Below are 17,348 nucleotides of genomic sequence, written 5' to 3' on the forward strand. Positions count from 1 at the left end.
ATTCTATGGATAAACAACCTACTAAATGTTATTAGGGACACTGTTTTGTACAAAATAATAATGTCTTTTATGACTACTTTAATCAAATATCCCTCCCCCGCCAAAAAAAAAGTCAATTATAGTCTTTTTTTAATTGAATAAGGCAATTTAATCATACTAATTTCAAGTGATGTTCTAAGAACTTAGCCTAGAGGAAGATTGATCATCATGTTATTTAAATAAGATTTTACTGGAAACTTATTTTAAGTTATCCCTTGATTGACCTTGCATTGTGATAGTTGAGGCTGTTTTTATTTTCTGTATGGGAAATTTGAAAATGATATAGTAATGATGTTTTGTAAATCTAATATTTCAACCCAGCTAATGATGAATAAAAGTCACAATACTGTATCTACTTTTTAAAAATGAACCTATCAAATACACACATGGAACATTCAAAAACACATATTGGTTGACTAGGTGAATGCATTAGGTCAGACCCTTAGTGTAAAATCCAAAGAAGCATTTTTTGACTTACTAGACATAATTCTCAAGACAGATGAAATGGAATATTTTAAAAAATCTTGTGGCTTCATGTTTATGATCTCCAGAGAAGAAATGACTAAAATACAGGGGATGCCCTACATTTTCTATTCTCTGTCCCTTTCTAAGGTTATGAGAAGATATGTAAGAATAATATTTTGACTCAGAAATATCATTAGAATAACAGAAACCTACTGATAGATTACACATGTATTTGTGGATAATGCCACCTCTCTACGTATATTCTCTTAAAGATACAAAGTATATTTTAACTGTAATATGAACTAGTCTCACTTTTCTGGTGCCTCCTAATGGGAGGATTATCTCATTAACTTGAAAAAAGATGGTAATAATGCTAGGGCTATGCAAGAGAATTCAGTGTGACTGGTACAAGGTGAGTAATGATTGGACAGATTGATGAAGGACCAGACCTCTATTCATCACACTGATAAATGTAGATATATGATGTTACTCTATTGGTTACTTAGAATATAATTCTAATATTAATGAGAAAGCTAACTAATTTGTATAAATGTGTACTCAATTTAGAAAAACAAAGTGGAGAAATTGGATTCCAAGGAATCACTTCTGTTTTGCAGTCCTCCAGTGGAAATTGAACAAAAAGTGTTTATACTCATCAGCATAAGTAAAAAAGTACAATACATTTTGCCCAGACTTTTTTTTTGGAAATTTTAATTAATTGGATTATTATCAACATCATGGGATTGAAAGACACACTATGCTTTCAATATAGAAAAGAAACTGAATCCCTAAAGAAGATAATTAATTTGCATCAAGAAGAGAAAAATCCACAAGTCAAAAGAAGTGTTGGTATTATGAAAATTTAAAAAAAAATAGTGAAACTAACTGGGACCAAGAGCAAATAAGAGTGAGACTAACAAATGTCATCTCTCTTCATATAAAGGATGGTTCCAAGAGGTAAGATGAACTTGTAATTGGGGGCAGGACTGTGTAGGTGGGAGTGGGTTCTCCTCTCATTGAAACCCTCAATTGGATGAGTCCCAACTGAGAAACCAAGACAGCAAGCACCCTGAATTTCTCTGAAGCTTTATCTTATGGTTGAGGAACAACAAACTAATTAGATTACTCATAAAGTTTGGCAACGTCATGAAGGTGTGGAGGGTCACACCCACACTGAGGACTTATAAAAGGTCCTCTGCAGGGAGACATGTCCACCCTGAAGTGACACTTCTACTCTCCTTCTACCCAAGGACAACCTCAACCCAAAACCAACACCAACACCATGTGTGGCTACTACGGAAACTACTATGGGGGCCGTGGCTATGGCTGCTGTGGCTACGGAGGCCTTGGCTGCGGCTACGGGTCCTGCTATGGCTGTGGCTTCCACAGATTGGGCTGTGGCTATGGCTGTGGCTATGGCTTTGGCTCCCGCTCTCTCTGTGGCTGTGGCTTTGGGTGTGGCTCTGGCTCTGGCTCTGGCTCTGGCTTTGGCTACTACTATTGAGGGCACCATGGAAGACTCTCATCCTCTCCACCTGGACCTCAGGATTCCCCAGTTCTGAATCCCTCATGTTCTGAGTCTTCTTGAAGACTTGCCTTCCTGTGTCCTTGGATCTAATACACCAACCTTTCCCTTTCTGTATTTAACTCCTAAAAAAGTGGAAGAATGTGAAATTCATTTGAGAACTCTATTCATGGTCTCTCATTGGAATGATGCCATCACAGAAACTGCCTTTTGACTTTCATGCAGGAGCCATTTCTCTATTTTCCTAATAAACCTGTTCAATCTGGAATAATAAACCTATTTCTTTTTTTTTATTTAAAGTGTCATATTTGTCATTTTGACTTCCTTTTTCCTTCTTGAACTAAAGGAAATAATTTTCTTACTTAGGGAATATCTTCTTTGAATATTTCTACCAAATCCTTGAATTTGACATAAGAAAGCAGAAATCTTATAGCCCTCAGTGTTCTGCTCTGTTAAAGCAGTGATACGTGTTTGTTGGTCTATCATTAGGATTGAAGTTATATTTCCCAATATAGTTAACTATTGCCTGAAAACACTATGTACTACAAGAGAATTATACTAAAATCTTCCTCTGTGTGAAATCCTTTAGAAAATACAATGTTGATACTCATTTATCCAATTTTAATCTTAAGTTTAGGTATATTTAAACAAGAGGTGTTTCCTGTTCTTGCCTAGCAGAACAGGTAGAAAAGTTTAAACCTACCCTGCCTCCACCAAATGTTTAAGTGCCCTGAACTGTGGCTTTATTTTTTTGAAAAAGTGACACCTTTTTTAACATCCAATCCATATTTCAGTTCAGAGCCATTTAATGGCATTTGATACTCTTGTTTGTCTTGAAGTTTTTCTTTCCTGTGACTTGTGTAATTTCACAATTGTAGCTGTAATCCTTTGTTTCTCCATAATTTTCTGGGACTAATGTATCTGTTGACTTGTCAATTATCTCCTCTTGATATGGAATTTCTAGCTCTTGGGTTGGACAGGAATGAATTTAAGTGCTGTATTAATATAAGATCATGGATATATCGCCATTAATTTTGGTCCAAGGTAGTAAAGTTGAAGCCAAAGAAAGAAGTAAGATCCCTGGAAAGATAAGAAAATAAAGAGACCATTTTTTTAAAAGCCATTCTTTTATGAAAACTTGTCTTTCTTGTTTACTTTATATTTGAAGCTTAGGATTTAATGGTATGCTATTTAATTTAATGGCATGCAAAAATTGGATGGCCTATGCTTGCCCGTCTCAAAAAATTAAAACTAATTTGGCTTGCCTATGGGTTGTAATTATTGAACACAAATAAAATAAATAATGACTCAAATTCGATAATAGATCCTTAGTTATAGACTGATAAGATTGTTATTGATTGTAATTTTCCAAAACACATGTCTGAATGTAAGTAAAGTTGGTACACATTCTTAGCTGCTCTAACATATTTAACTTGAATCTAAAAGCCACCACTAACAGTCCCAAACATCTCCTTTTTAATCACAATAGCTTGTTCACTTGTCTCAAGTCTTCACGTTATGAATATTTCCAACTAAAACTGAAATTCAAATGATCCCTTTACATCTTATTCTATTTCACAATTGTGTCTCTTTTTCTTTACAATGAAGACTCTGAACTCCAATTACATCACTATATTTACTCTAGTCTACCTTACCCCCAAAATGCACTGTGAATTGCCACATTGAAAACAATACCCATTAGCAGTATTTTTAGCATTAGAACGTATCTTACCAAGGATTGTAGAGTATTGTGCTCAACTTTGATGTGAATTAATTTTCTTCCTGAGTAATTAATTATACCAACCATTTTTTCTATAGAATTATTTTGTTTCTATTTATATTCAATCATAGGTACATTAGTTCTTTTTAAATATGTTGAATGTTTATGTGGTTCAAAAATCAGAATTACATAAAAACATATACTCAGAGAATTCTCACTCTATGGTTTACCCCTCCATCCCAATCCCACTCACCACTATATGAAGCATTTTCATTTTTCTCTCCTTATTTCAGAAACAAGCATACATTTTATTTATGCTGTATATATTCATTAAGGTATTCTTGTTTACCCCTCTTTATTATTCAAAGGGTGCGTATTTTTTTCACTCTTTCATTTAATATTTAATCTTTTTTTTGTACTTTTTACTCTTTTTAGCCTCTATGCTCACATTCATTCTTTCAAACAGGAAGCACTTAAATTTAGACATTAAAAAATGAATCATTGTAGATTCTAGTACTCTAATAATAATACTTTTCTAGATATAAATGTATTTCTCCCAGAATTTAATTTTGAAAAATCTCTGTCCTTCAGTTAAGTCTCAAAAGAAGCACTGTGAACACATAAATACTGTTCACCTAGATTGATTTGGCAGTTATTAATAGCTTGCTAGTTTTGTTTCCTCTCTGTCTTGCTGTCTCTCTGTCTCTCCCTCTCTCTCTTTCTCTATTTCTATACACACACATGGATACTCAAAACATTATTCCTGAAACATTTGAAAATACGTTGCAGACTTCATGACACTTCATACTGAAATGAATAGTATAGCTCCACACTTAACCACAATTCCATTATCACAAAAATAAATATAGCTTTTATACAATACTATTGTCTCATTCATAAACCTTGTCCAATATTTCTCCAATTGTTTTTATAACATTTATTTTTGATATAGAATAAAATTAATGGGAATTACCACATTTTGCAGTTATGGTCTGTTGTAATCTAGCATTTCATGAAGTCTAGAACATTTCCCCAGACTTTTATTATTTCATGATGTTAACACTACAAGACAATTATTTACTAAAATATGTCACAATCTGCTTTTTTCTGATTGTATAAACTATAATATTTGTATATTTCATAAATAAATATTTTTAAGACAAAGATTAAAATCATTAGATATGTGAAAAATTAAGAAAGTGATGGTTCAATCAAGCATTGAGTGGGTAACTGTGTGTTCTACAACAAAGTCTAAGAACAAAATTAAACATATGAAGCATGAACAATGTATCATTGAGAGCTCTGTTTAAGAGGTAGATCACTTAAAGACTTTAATAGTAATTTTTTTTTATATTTTTGACTGGATTGATCCCAAAACATGTATATTTTATTTAAATGTTGTGCATTCAACTTTGGTAGCCGTCTTCTGAAATTATTTTGTACAGTAGTACTCCATAGAATACTGTGATATCCAACCCATCCCCCCTTCAACAATGAAGAAATTGCAGTACAGCTGCTGACAGCATTCCAGGCAGAATGCCATCAGCTGACAGCCCATCAAAGGAACTGCCTCAGTGGAAAAGCACCTCTCTCAAGAGGTCATGTCCACTTCCTGCAGCCAGCCCATGATGACTGATTGGTGTAAGGTATAGTAACACACCTTGCTCGAACCCAGCAACTCTTGGGACATCTCAACTTCAGAGTCTCCAGACAATTCTCTGAGGTCTCCACTGAGCCTACAGCCAACTAAACTTTCCCCTCTGTCTGAGTCTGCTTTCTTCCCTTTGTTTTCATAATACTCATCCATGAATCAATTACTCCTATAAAGCTTTCATAGAAAAACAATTTAATCCAGGATCATGCTATGGATCCAGTTGTCATGCTGTCTAGTCTTTTCCATAACCTTAATATTTTTGTAGATTATAGGAGATTTTTTCTGTTAGAATATTCCACAGTTTGGACTTGTCAAAAGTTTCCTACTAATTAGAACAAAGTTAGGCATTTTATCAAGTAAATAAAGGAAGTAATTATGTTTGGTTTTATTGTATCCTTCAGGTAGGCACTTGCAGGTGATGTCTTCCACCAGTGATAGTTAATGTTGTCACTTGATCAATATGTTGAGAACCAGATTTCTCTGCTTGAAAGTTACTTTTATTATTCTTTTAGCAATTAAAAAGTATTTTCGTAGAGATATTTTGTGAATATATAAGTATTCCACTCATATTCCAAAGCTTACCCCTACTCCTACCATTTGTTTTTCTTTCTTGCCTCAATTATTTATTACGATGATGAATTGCAAATATTGACTTTTCCGATTTTCATTATTTTTTCTCAAATATATTAACTGGCATTCTACCTCAAGCAAGTTTTACTTTCCACTTGATTTTTCATTTATTTATACCAGTCTAAATTCATGGATTTCTATTATAAATAATCCATTATCATTATAATAGGGGTAGCAACTCTCAGACTCTCTCATCAGCTGGAATGTGTATATAATTATAGTGCACTAAGATTTAGGTCACGCCTATGATGTTGGGCGAATTGTGTAACTCCTTTGACCTTGGCATTCTTACATAAAATTTACAAACTATTCTCAGATTTTTATGAGAATTAAACATGTTAAAATATGCAAAGCATTTAGAACATGCCTGGGGTTTAATAAATGTTTCATATGTGTTATCATTTCATATGTGTTATCATTAACACATATCATTTCATATGTGTTATGCATTGTTTTTTCTGTGTCTTTGACTACGTAAGACAATCCTCTGTTTATCTTGCCTGGTGCTGTTCATAGAATTCTATGTCAAAACTTTGTGTAACTTTATAATGGTTATTTTAACAGTTGCAGTAATAATTAAAAACCAATTATTAGTTGTATATCATGGGGCAACTGCTGTGTGAAGTAGCTTATGTGCACTATCTCACATAATCCTCAGACCAACCTTAAGATGTGATAAAATTCTCTCCATTTTACTACGTCAAAAAAGTAAGGGTATGAAGTAACTTACTCAAGGCACAAGTCTCAAAACCACATGCTTTTTTGCCTCTTTGTATAGAAATATAAATTGTTAATGTTTCTCATAATGTCTAAACTAAATATTTGGGAAGATCAAATTTATGTTTTGGAACTTCCCTTCCTAAAAATCTTTCATTAAATGTTCTCCTGCTCCTTTTCCCTCTGTCACTTTTTTTGTGAAATTCTTACTCTCCTATATTGAATACCTAGAATTTATTCTGCATAGCTCACATTTTTGTATAATTTTTATCTATTTACAATTTTACTCCAAATTCTAAGAGAATTTCTGAATTTTGCACTGTACCCTGTCTCACCTCATATTACTGGCTTAGCATTGGAATGGATATTTACTTTGGGAAATTAGCTCTTTCATGACAAACAAATATTTCCTTTTTCCGTATTTTGCGATTTGCCTGTAGATCTGTTAGACATTTATAATTACATGGCTCTTAAATATTATAAAATCTAAAATGAAAAAATATGTCAAAATATTCTTTCTAACAGCACTATTTCAAAAACTGGGCTCATTCTGAGTCCTCTGATTGATCTCCTAATTTTGAATAGCTGGTTATTTTCCTGTAGTTCTATTCTTAAAAAGATTGTCCCAAGCAAACCCAGTAGTGAGACTAAAGATTTATTCTACTAAAATTTATGCATGTTCATATGTAAAGCTCTCATACAGAGACAACTTTAAAGAAAGATATTTAGATTTTTTTGGTTTCAGTTTGCCTAATTAGGAGTATCCATTATTCTTGAGGGAGACATCAGTTTATCAGAAAGAGCTCACTGTTTATAACACCATATAAAAGACTTTGTGTATGTATTTTACTCACTTCCCTTTCATCTTCTCCATAGGTGATCTTTTCTTTATTCTACAAGGAAGCTTAAGCTACTATTTTTTTCTTTCATCCAACCTTTTTGTAGGTACGTCAGCAAGCAACATTTTAAGATTCTTGTAGGAGATACTAGTTGGTGCCTCAGCCATATTCCTCTGTGTTAATCATTTCAGTCATGGTGGTGTTCCCCTACTGCAAGTCCTTAAGACATTGTGAATGAGGGTTTTCTCCCTGAAAGTAGCAAGATTTGATGGTCCTGGAAGTGCACCTCCCCAGCTCTCAGTAGAAGAGCAGCAGGTGTACACACACACACACAGAAACACACACACACAAGCACAAGAAGTACCCACAAATATTCATACAGCACACATACATTCACACAAATAAATGATGTAAATAAAGGAATGCACATTTAGAACTATGCTTCTAAAGGAAAGATAAAATTAGAGTAGTTTTCTAAAGGAAAATTCATGGTGACTATGTGCAGACAAAGAGTAGTACTCATTTTATCCTTAGCTACTACACTCTACTGATTGCTAGGGGTTGATTTTTCTTGGAACATAAAATTTCAGAGTGTTATTTGACTTAACATTTAAATTCAACTATAACCTTCATTGCAGTAATCATTATCATCATCACCATCATCATCTGTATTTTTATATCTTTCACATTATGGGATACATTACCAAGAGCATGTTTGGTAGGCAAAATCTAGCAGGTTCCATGAAAGATGTCTCTGCCAGTATTATTGTTTTAAATAAAGAAATGCCACAGTCACCTTTCAGCCAGATCACAAAGGATACAAATATGTAAATTTTGAAAAAATTATTTCATGAAAAGGTGATTTCATAAATCAAAATCTCATCATTCTATTTATTTCTAAATGTGGATTCAGGGTATAAACTTGAAACCATGGGGGAAAACATGTCATATTATAAAGATGGAATGGTAAAAATTTACAAAATATAAATGTAAATGAGAAAGAAAAGTCCCGTTTTTTCAGGGCTGGTGTTCCAGATTATCAAACTATTTGCTTTTTTTGTCAAAAGCTTCATGAAGCTGAGTGATAACTATATGGCTTTTAGTAGTAAACCATCTCTCATGAGAAAAAAAGAAAAAATCCTATAGAAAAATAATAGATTTGGAGAGAAGGTAATAGAAGGAAAAGTTCAAAGTTAGGATTGAATACTATAATCTGTTGAATGTCAATAAAAAGAAGGTAAATTTATTGTTTGTCTGGAGCAGCTCAGAATTTGTCAATAAAAATGCTATTTATTGACATAAAGATTAATTACAGAAGGATAATTTAAAGATCTCATGAATAAGGCTTTCAGGATGAGACAATTGATTCTCTTAATGGCCCACAGACTGGTTCAGATATGCTAAAACAAAGCATTATTTCCTCATTGCCTTTGAAGCTATGATTAAACCTGTGTCAACAAATTACTCACATCAGTCCGGAAAATCAGCCCATGACATGACCACATGTGGATTCCACTCACACTGAGGACATATAAAAGGCCCTCTGCAGGGAGACATGTCCACCCTGAAGTGACACTTCTACTCTCCTTCTCTACCCAAGGACAACCTCAATCCAACACCAACACCATGTGCGGCTACTACGGAAACTACTATGGGGGCCGTGGCTATGGCTGCTGTGGCTACGAAGGCTTGGGCTGCGGCTATGGGTCCTGCTATGGCTGTGGCTTCCGCAGACTAGGCTGTGGCTATGGGTGTGGCTATGGCTTTGGCTCCCGCTCTCTCTGTGGCTGTGGCTATGGGTGTGGCTCTGGCTATGGCTCTGGCTTTGGCTACTACTATTGAGGACACCATGGAAGACTCTCATCCTCTCCATCTGGACCTCAGGATTCCCCATTCTAAACCTCTCATGTTCTGTGCCTCTCTCTTGGGTGATGATTACCCTCATCGTGGAAGTCTAGTATGGTCTGTTGTTGACCTACTAATGAACCTACAAATTTCCTGAATTTACCTCATGAAGTGGGAGATGGCGAAATTCACCTGTGGCCTCAGAGTTCTGCTTTCATCAGGGTGATGGTGTCAAGCAACTGCCTTGACTTTCACGTTGGAGCTTGTCTCTCTGTTGACCTAATAAACTTCTTCAATCTAAACAGAAAAACTGGTTTTATGGCAGTTATTTGATGTCCAACATCACTTACAAACAGTGTTTTGGCAGAATTTCGTTCCTTGTGGTTGTATAACTGAGGGCGTCAGCATTGACTGTTGGCAGGATGCCTCTGCAGGCTGCCTGCTGGAGGCCACTCTCAGCTCCAGGAGGCGGCCTGTAGTTCCTTGCCATGTTGGTTCTCAAATACAGTTGTTTGCTTTCTCCAAGCCAGGAAGGGAGGGAAAGCTACTACAGCAAGATGGGAGCTACAATCCTATATAATTTTGTGTAACAGAATCACATACACACAATCACATGTATTTTATTACTTTTGTCATATTCTGTTTTAGAAGTGAATAGAAACTCTTGTCCACACTCAAGACAAGGGCATTACTAGGGCATTGATATCAAGAGGCAGAAATCATGAAGGCACCTTAATAATTTGCCCACCACATGTATTGATAGCAATACAAGTTACGCTCATTTGCAGTGCTGGGGAACCATTTATAGAACATCAAATTATTCTACATCTGAAGATTTGGTAGAATTTCCCTGAGAAATTATCTGCATCTGAAATATTTTGTATGATATTTCTGTAATGGCTTTTTGTTGTTGTTGTTTCTTCTAAGGAATCAGTCTCTTTATAAATTCTCAGTGTAATTGTGTGAAGTTTGGTAATCTGATTCCTTTAGGAAATCATCTGTTGCATCTAGCTTTTCAAATTTATATCCTTAAAGATCTGCAAATTGATTCATATCATTTTTAAAACTTCTTGTTTCCATGTTTATTCTACTTTTGTTATTTCTTATTTTGTTAATGCTTCCTTTTCTTTTTTTCTCATGATCAAATTAGCAAGATTTAAAATGCTAAATTTTTCAAATAGTAGCATTTTGAATCATTTAAAAAGTCTATTACTTTTTTCTCTTCTAATTTATTAATTTATGCTTCTCTGTTTATTACTTTGCAAATTCTTTGGTTTCCACTTCACTTTTCTTTATGAAAATTTTTTTAACCTGGGATATTAACTTATTTATGTTATTTCTTTCATTTTTATTAACAGAAGTATTCAGTGCTATGAATTTTGCACTAATTACTGCTTGAAGTTTTCTTGTAGATTCTGTTAAGTACTATTATTATTACCACTATTTATTTGAAAATCTATAATCTCATATTATATGTTCTCTTTCAGATGAGAGTTCTTTAATCAAAGATTTAATCTCCAGGTGAACAGGATTTTTTATCTTTAGTTTTTGTTAACAATTTTTAGCTTTAAAGCATAACAATCAGAAAATGTTTTCAGCAGTATTAATTGTAAACCCTACCAATAATGTGTTTGTGACCTAATATATGATCAATTTTTTATGTATTTTCTATGAAAGGTTGAGAAGTTTGTTCTCTACTACCTGTATAGACGTGAATATACATCCCTGAAAACTAATTATACTAATTAATTACATTTTTAGGTCTTCCCTCTTTTTACTTATTTTTTTTCTTTTTGATATGTTTGTTCTGAGTGATATATTAAATTTGTCCATTATTACTACTGTGTTTCTATCTAATTTTCCTTGATAGATAGAGCTATATGTATGTGTTCTTCATAAAAATGGGGTCTGTTTTTAGTAAATAAATAAAATACTCAGAAGTGTAATATATCTATTGCTAGATATTGCTTTGGAGAAAAATATTGGGGGTTAAATTACTAGGCTACTGCCATTTACTTCCATTACCCATGTTTATGCTGTATGAACATTTAATAGAATTTACCAGTAAATATTTCTGAGCCCAGATTTTTCATTTTGCAAAGGTAATTTTAATTATAAATTCACTTTCTTTACCAGTTATGGTACTATTCTGATCTATTTGAATTCCTGCTGATAATTTTTATATTTAAAAGAAACTTTTCATTTCATTTATGTTGTGAAATTTATAGGCAAAACATTCTTCAAAAGATCCACTTATTTTGGAGCCAGTTGAATCGAAAAGGTGTTGCTTCTTTCATTTTTCAGATTGATAATTTGTATTCTCTATTCTCGATTCTTTATCAGTTTTTCTAGGTTTTATCAATTTTATCTGACCAAAGTGCCTTCTGTGAGTATTGCTGATTTTCCTATCATTTATTCTTTTTCTATTGAATTGATTCTACTCATGTCTTTATTTTTCCTTCATCCTTCTTACATTATGTTTAAATTTCTCTTCTTTATAGATTTTTAACAAATCTTAGAGCATTGATTTTTTAAATGTCCTTTTTATCTAACATAATTAAAGGTACAAATTTTCCTCTAATCACTTCTGCATTGGTAAATCTACATTTGTTATGTTGCATTTCATTATTAATCACTTTAAGATAGTTTTCAATGCCCCATATGATTTCTTTTTTATTTCACGTGTTATTTAGAGGGAGTTATGTCCAAATTCAAGAAGTCTCTGTCCTTTTGTAATTAACATTCTCCTATCCCATCCAGGGATATCCTGACAGTGAGGGAGACAGGTGGGAAATCTCGCCATGTCAGTCCTCCACCAAAAAGACATGGACCATTGAAATTCTTTCTGTACTTTCAGGAGCCATGACAGGGAGCAGTGGGACAACCAGTGGTCAGGATCAACCAAACAGACCAAAAGAACACTGCAACAACTCTGAAAATTATGAGTCATAGCTCACAATGCCCATATGCTAAATCTAAATGAGGTGACTTACTGTTTTTTTTAAAAGATTTAAATAGAATCAAGATGCCTTGAACACACAAAATTACTTTCATATCATCATATCACCAAATAAGAAAATTATAACAGAATGAGAAAGACAGTCAACTGCAGTTAACACAAAGTTAATCAAATATTCAAATTATCTGACAAAGATTTTAGACTAGCCATCCGAAAAATATTTCATTAATCAAATTTTCTTAAAAAATATATTTGTTTGCAATCAGTAACCATTAGAAAGCTAGAGTGGATATAATAATACTAGATTAAATAAACATAGAAACAAAATATTTTAACAGAGAGGGAAGAATATATTGTAATGATAAATATGGCAATCTATCAGGAAGTTACAATGATTTTAAATTCCTATATACCTAAAAACAGAGCTCCATTACACAATAATCAAAAAATTGACAGAATGAAAAGGGAAAGAGATTGCAATAATAATAGTTGGAGGTTTCAATATCCCCCTTTGAATAACGGATAGAACAACTATACAGAAAATTCTAATATAAATAGTTGAAGAACTCTATAAAGCAGCTGGACCTGGCACTCCTCTAGTGAACACCCAGCAAAAAGAGAGCACAAATTTCTCTCAAGTGCACGTGTAGAACGTTCTCCAAGATAGACCATATGCTAGGTCAGAAAGAACAAAGTAATTTTTAAAAGTTGAAATCACACCTAGTCCACGTATAGTCTGCCTTAAGCTGATGAGGGAAGACATGTCTACATAATTATTCCCCATTGATGGTTCCAGAAAACATGCATTTGACCTCACTCATACTCTGATTCTTTTTCAGAAAATAATTGTGTATGGACTTGCTTTGAGTCTTAGGTCCCATTAATTCTAACATTACTTACTAAAAAATAATAGATATTGAGGTGTATTTTATCACTGTTGACAGTATTACTAATACTTAATAATAGTAAATGGACTGAAGTAAGTAAAGTTACTATGAACAGCTTTATTGAACATTACTCAGACTACCAGAATCAGGGACACAATTTGCAGTCTATATTCTGGGTCAGATTTATGCTAGCACGATTTTAGTCGACGAAAGCCACTGCCTTGTTATGAAGCATAATAGATCTCTTTCCAAAAGGCAAGTGAAGACTGACTCTTGAAAATTTCACTGAAAATGGCCTTGATTCTACTGCTTCCTGTGACAATGAGAGAATGAAAGAAAGCCCTCTGTGCAGCTACAGTGCATAAGATGAGTTCAAGTACTTATTATCAAGGAGGAAAGGAACAGGCAGTAATATAAAACTGAGAAGGAAAAGTTACATCCTTCCAGAGCGTATTCAAATACTAAGTATCAGGAAAGGATGATATATTTAAAAAAACAGCATTAAGTGGTGAAAAGAGCTACCATCTTCCTGATCTCTTTAGTCAAACTTTGACTGTTTCAAAGATAAAGATTTGATGAAATCAAGGCAGACAACAGTAGATCTTGGATATGTTCACAAAAAACACATAATAGAAAAGCACTAGTTAAATATAACTTTTCATCCACACATATAAATTGTCAACTATAGAGAGTGAAATATCCAGCCATCTCACACACAACTCACAAACACACATACACATACAATCACAAGAAATCTACATAAATAAATATGCATGAAATTATTATACATGTGAAAAACAGAATAACTTTAATGAAAAATCAATTTTGACATTTTCCCAAAATGTAAATGGTTAAGATTGTATTCAGTTAGTAACATAGATCAAATGAATATTTTTCTAAATGGTTGGACACTCAGGCAATTCTGTCAAAAAAGGTCTGCTGTTGCATGGTACTCTAAGCTTCAGTAGTCATTACTGAACAGACAAGAACATCCTTATTACAATTAGTGCAGGAGGTACCCATGGTGCCTCATCAGAGAACATCCTGAACAGATGAGCATCTAGAACTTCTCAGTAGAAGCCAGAAGACCAGTATCTTCCATAGCAGCATGGGCGGTAGCAGGCATAGCCATAGCCACCGTAGCCACGTCCATAGCCACATCCCAGGCCACCATAGCCATAGCCCAGGCCACCACAGTAGTTGTTGTAGAAGCTCATGATGTGAGAAGAAGGCTCAGTCAAAGGGCAGAGTCAGTTTCTAGAGTCTTAAATTTATAATCTGCACAGGGCCCTATATACCAACAGAGTGTTATGTGGGGCAAACCTAAATTACTGTTGGACTCATATTTTAAACTCATTAGCATGAAGACCATCTCAGGAATTCTTCAAAACCAATATATCCAAGCCAAGACAACTCTGTTGTGTGTCACGATGCCTATCGTGAAATCATGTGCATTTAATGAGAGAGTCTTCTCCTAATTTGGTGGCTTGTTTATTCTAGATTCCAAATTTAAACTATATTCTATCTGCCATGTGTCCATATAACTCCAGTAGAGTCTACCTATTGAAAATCTTAGTTTCATTCAATAATTTCCTCCTTCTATCTGCATATATGCAGCCTTGGGAATGAATGTGTGGCTTCAAAGTACAAAAGGACAGTGGAAAATTTATGGAGAAGACAGGAATGAAGATACGTGGAATGCACAGAGATGACTTGACAAGGTTCAGTTGTAGATCTTTGAGTGATGAATTTGTTTGTTAATTTTCTGGAGCAATATTATTGACTTCGACTTACAGTGCATGTATTCATGCATCTGTGATTTGATAAATGATTAAAAACCATGATATCCTTTAGTTTATATCCATGAACCATGATTATAGTAGAAGTAAAAGGATTTATTCTATTAGTAATTTGAGCTTAACAATCTATTTCAGAAACTGTCAAAGATTTAGTGACATCTTGAACCTCCTGTTATAACACAATGAAATAGGCACCACTCTTCTGTATTTTGCCCAAAATGCATTACCTCAACATTGTTATGAGAAAACAGACATACTCAAACTGAGGAACATACTACAAAACTTTCGGCTCTTTGAAATTGTCAATGCCATAAAACTTAAAGACTGAGAAATTGTCACTAACTGGAGAAGCTAAAGACAAGCAAAACCCTTGTGGGATCTTGGACTGGATCCTGGAATAGAAAAATGACCATTCGTGGAAAAAATATGAAAGTCAAATAAAGTCTCTAAATTGCTTAAGAATATTGTACAAGGCTAATTTCTAAATTTATTCTTGGTCTTGGAAGATGCTAACATAGAAATAATTGATTAAATGGTATAAGAGTATATGCTATATATTCTTGGAACTTTTGACAATTCCAAAATTATTTCAGAATAAGAAAGTCAGAATAATTTTTAGATAATCCTTGATTGCATTGATTCAGTCACTTATTAAATTCTTTCATACATCAAAACTTTCAGAATCAATTGTATGTTCGGCAATGTTATCTGCATGGGGGATGGAGCCGTGAACAGGACAGACAAGGTTCCTATTGTCATGAAGCTTATAATCTGAAATGTGCAAGTGCAGAAAATGCAGGCAAAGATCTGAAAGCAAATTCTCAAAGTGAATGATATAATTAATTTCTGATAGAGTTGAGTTATTTAAATATTAAATCAAGGCAAAATAAGGCAATTTTAAGAAGTATTGGTGAGAGTTTACTTCAGAAGGGATGGTCAGGGAAATTCTCTCTGAGAGACCCAAGGGAAAAGAGGATTCTAGCCGTTGTGCTGTTACTTGCAAGGGTCACTAACTCAAATGTAGCAGCTTTAATTTGGAAACAAACTTGGCACATCTGAAGAGCAGAGAGGCCATTGACTTTTGTGTACCATAAGGAGACGAATAGTGTTACAAGACGTACTCATAGAGGTGGTCAAGGCTATAACGGGGTAAACCATAAAGGCTGTGCTTCCTATGGTGTGCATTGTCAGACACAGCGAATACAAATACTGAACACTCAGATACATTTGATTTTCAGAGAAACATTTTTTGTACAGGTGTAGCCTATGAAATGTTTGGAAAATTGGATATTCTGAGTTTCAGTATTTTGAAATTGAAATTTAGCTGGTGTTTTGTGTAATCTAGGACCCTTAATGTGGAAAGCAATGGACTATCACTAGGAGGGTCCACCTCTGATTTATGTCTTGCATGCTTTACGATGTAGGAAAAAAGATGGGGGAAATGTTTGGGGATATGAAGAGTCACGAACTCAGTTTCATTTTGTAAAATTTTTGATGAAAATTAACAATCTAAGAGGATGTCAAGTTATCATTTGGGTAAATATCAGACTTTGTTTTGCACAAAATAATATATTTTATGGCTACTTTAATCAAATACTAACCCCTGAAAAGAAACCCAAGTCAGTTATAGTCCTTTATATACTGAGTGAGGCAAATTAGTCACACCAATTTCAGGTGATATTTTAAGAACATAAATAATCTTGAGGAAGATGGATCATCATGTTATTGAGTGATTTTTCTTTTTTTACTGGAAACTTATTCTAAGTTATCACTTGATTGACTTGATTTTGTGATAGTTGAGGCTACCTTTATTTTCTGTATGGGAAATTTGAAAATGATAGAGTGATGATTTGTAGTTCTAATAATGAAATTTTAATGAAAATGATTTACAGGATTTTTTGTAATTCTAATATTTGAATTCAGCAAATGGTGAATAAAAGTCACAAGACTGTATCTATTGTACAAAAAAAACAAAAAACCCTACCGAATTACACACATGGAAAAATCATTCAAAGACACATACTGAATGAACAGATGAATGTGTTTGGTCAGATCCTCAGTATGAAAACATTCTGCTTTACTAAGAAGGATGTTTTGAGTTATTAGATATACTTCTCAGGAGAGATGAACTGGAAAATTTTAAAAGTCTTGTAGCTTCATTCTTTTGATCTCCAGAGGAGAATTGGCTAAAATATAGGGGGTGTCCTACATCTGCTATTCTCTGTCCCTTTCTAAGGTTACAAGAAGATGTAAAGATAACATTTTGACT

At 33.8% G+C, this 17,348-nt stretch overlaps 2 protein-coding genes across 2 annotated transcripts; one reads left to right on the forward strand and one right to left on the reverse strand.

Moving 5' to 3' along the window:
• The first annotated feature begins 9,092 nt into the window (after positions 1-9,092).
• LOC135318785 (keratin-associated protein 6-1-like) lies at positions 9,093-9,431 on the forward strand. The gene has a single exon (XM_064477165.1). The coding sequence runs from the start codon at positions 9,093-9,095 to the stop codon at positions 9,429-9,431; it is 339 nt and encodes a 112-aa protein (XP_064333235.1).
• Positions 9,432-14,147: 4,716 nt separating this feature from the next.
• LOC116155263 (keratin-associated protein 20-2-like) lies at positions 14,148-14,517 on the reverse strand. Its single transcript, XM_031459405.2, has one exon. The coding sequence runs from the start codon at positions 14,495-14,497 to the stop codon at positions 14,351-14,353; it is 147 nt and encodes a 48-aa protein (XP_031315265.1). The 5' UTR covers positions 14,498-14,517; the 3' UTR covers positions 14,148-14,350.
• Positions 14,518-17,348: the final 2,831 nt, after the last annotated feature.

This window comes from Camelus dromedarius, chromosome 2 (assembly GCF_036321535.1).
Source record: "Camelus dromedarius isolate mCamDro1 chromosome 2, mCamDro1.pat, whole genome shotgun sequence".
Lineage (NCBI taxonomy): Eukaryota > Metazoa > Chordata > Mammalia > Artiodactyla > Camelidae > Camelus > Camelus dromedarius.